This window comes from Brassica oleracea, unplaced genomic scaffold (genome assembly GCF_000695525.1).
Source record: "Brassica oleracea var. oleracea cultivar TO1000 unplaced genomic scaffold, BOL UnpScaffold01299, whole genome shotgun sequence".
Taxonomy (NCBI): domain Eukaryota; kingdom Viridiplantae; phylum Streptophyta; class Magnoliopsida; order Brassicales; family Brassicaceae; genus Brassica; species Brassica oleracea.
Window position 1 is genome coordinate 2,526 of NW_013617844.1, and position 1,190 is coordinate 3,715.

The 1,190-nt window shown below is 37.2% G+C and overlaps 1 protein-coding gene across 1 annotated transcript; it reads left to right on the forward strand.

Annotated features, from left to right (window-relative positions):
* Positions 1–79: 79 nt before the first annotated feature.
* On the forward strand, positions 80–651 carry LOC106321196 (F-box/FBD/LRR-repeat protein At1g78750-like; the record flags this gene model as incomplete). The annotated part of the gene is made up of 2 exons (XM_013759508.1): positions 80–268; positions 325–651. Coding segments are annotated over 2 exons (516 nt in total), but the record flags the coding sequence as incomplete, so codon positions are not given.
* Positions 652–1,190: the final 539 nt, after the last annotated feature.

Below are 1,190 nucleotides of genomic sequence, written 5' to 3' on the forward strand. Positions count from 1 at the left end.
TCTTGTCAATCGCTGGGTCGACACTGCTGCTAGGCTTAAAGTTGAACATCTTGATCTTTCGGACGTTGTATGTGATCAGGATCTCATGATGAATCCAACAGTTTACACTTGTAGTAGCTTGGTGTCCCTAAGGCTCGTGGGAATGAGCTTACCTAGTCCCGAGCGTGTTTCATTACCTTTTCTCAAAGATATTGTTTTAATCGTCGTTGAGTATACCAACCGATGGGCATTAGAGAAGTTAATCTCACAATGCCCAGTTCTTGAAAACGTTAGTATTGATAGAATTTACGGTGATGGAATGCCATTTTACGTGTGCGTTCCCAGTCTCTATTGAGCTTCTTGCATTATTGGGATACGAATGATGATTATGAGGAAGATAGTATAGTTGAAATTGATGCTCCCATGCTTAAGTATCTGAGGATCAGTGATGGTGGAACTACGAGTTTCATTATAAAGAACCAGCCTTCCCTTGTAGAAGCTGATATAGAGACTGTGTTTAATTTGACAAATGAAAGGAGGCTACAAGTTGCAAATGAAATACAAAAGAGAGATATGGTTCTTGATTTTCTCGTTGGGATCTTTAAGGTGAAAGATCTGACCATCGCCTCCTCTATTCTCAAGGTACCTATATTTCTTGATTTCCAACTTTAAACCAATTATATATTTCCAAACACCTAGTATATTTGTACAAAACAAAACAAAAATGTGATACCTATATATATATAATAAACAATTTAAAAAAAAAAAAAAAAATACATTTCTGGAATCACACTTACCTTAAAAAAATCACTTTTATTAGACCTTTAAAAAACACTAAACCTTACCGTGAAGAGCAATATAGAGAAGCTGATTCCATGCATGGGACTCAAAAAAGGCTACAGTCATTTAAGCTACGGCCTCCACCGGCGTTATTCAAAGGGTGACCATCCATCCTCAGCTCTGTCATACCCGTCACGTCAAGGACACAACATGATCCTTCAGGAGTAACATGATCCTTTGATTGGTTTCGTCTCTCCCAAGCAAGTCTTCCCAATTATCCCAAGCCTTATTGGATAATTAACCTGGCTCTATACCAATTAAAATTGCACAAACACAAAGATTATAAGAACTTCTCTTCTTATTAGATTTAGAAACTCTCTCAAAACTAAACCTTTCAATGTGTTTCTCTTCTTGATGGAACATCTCTGCAT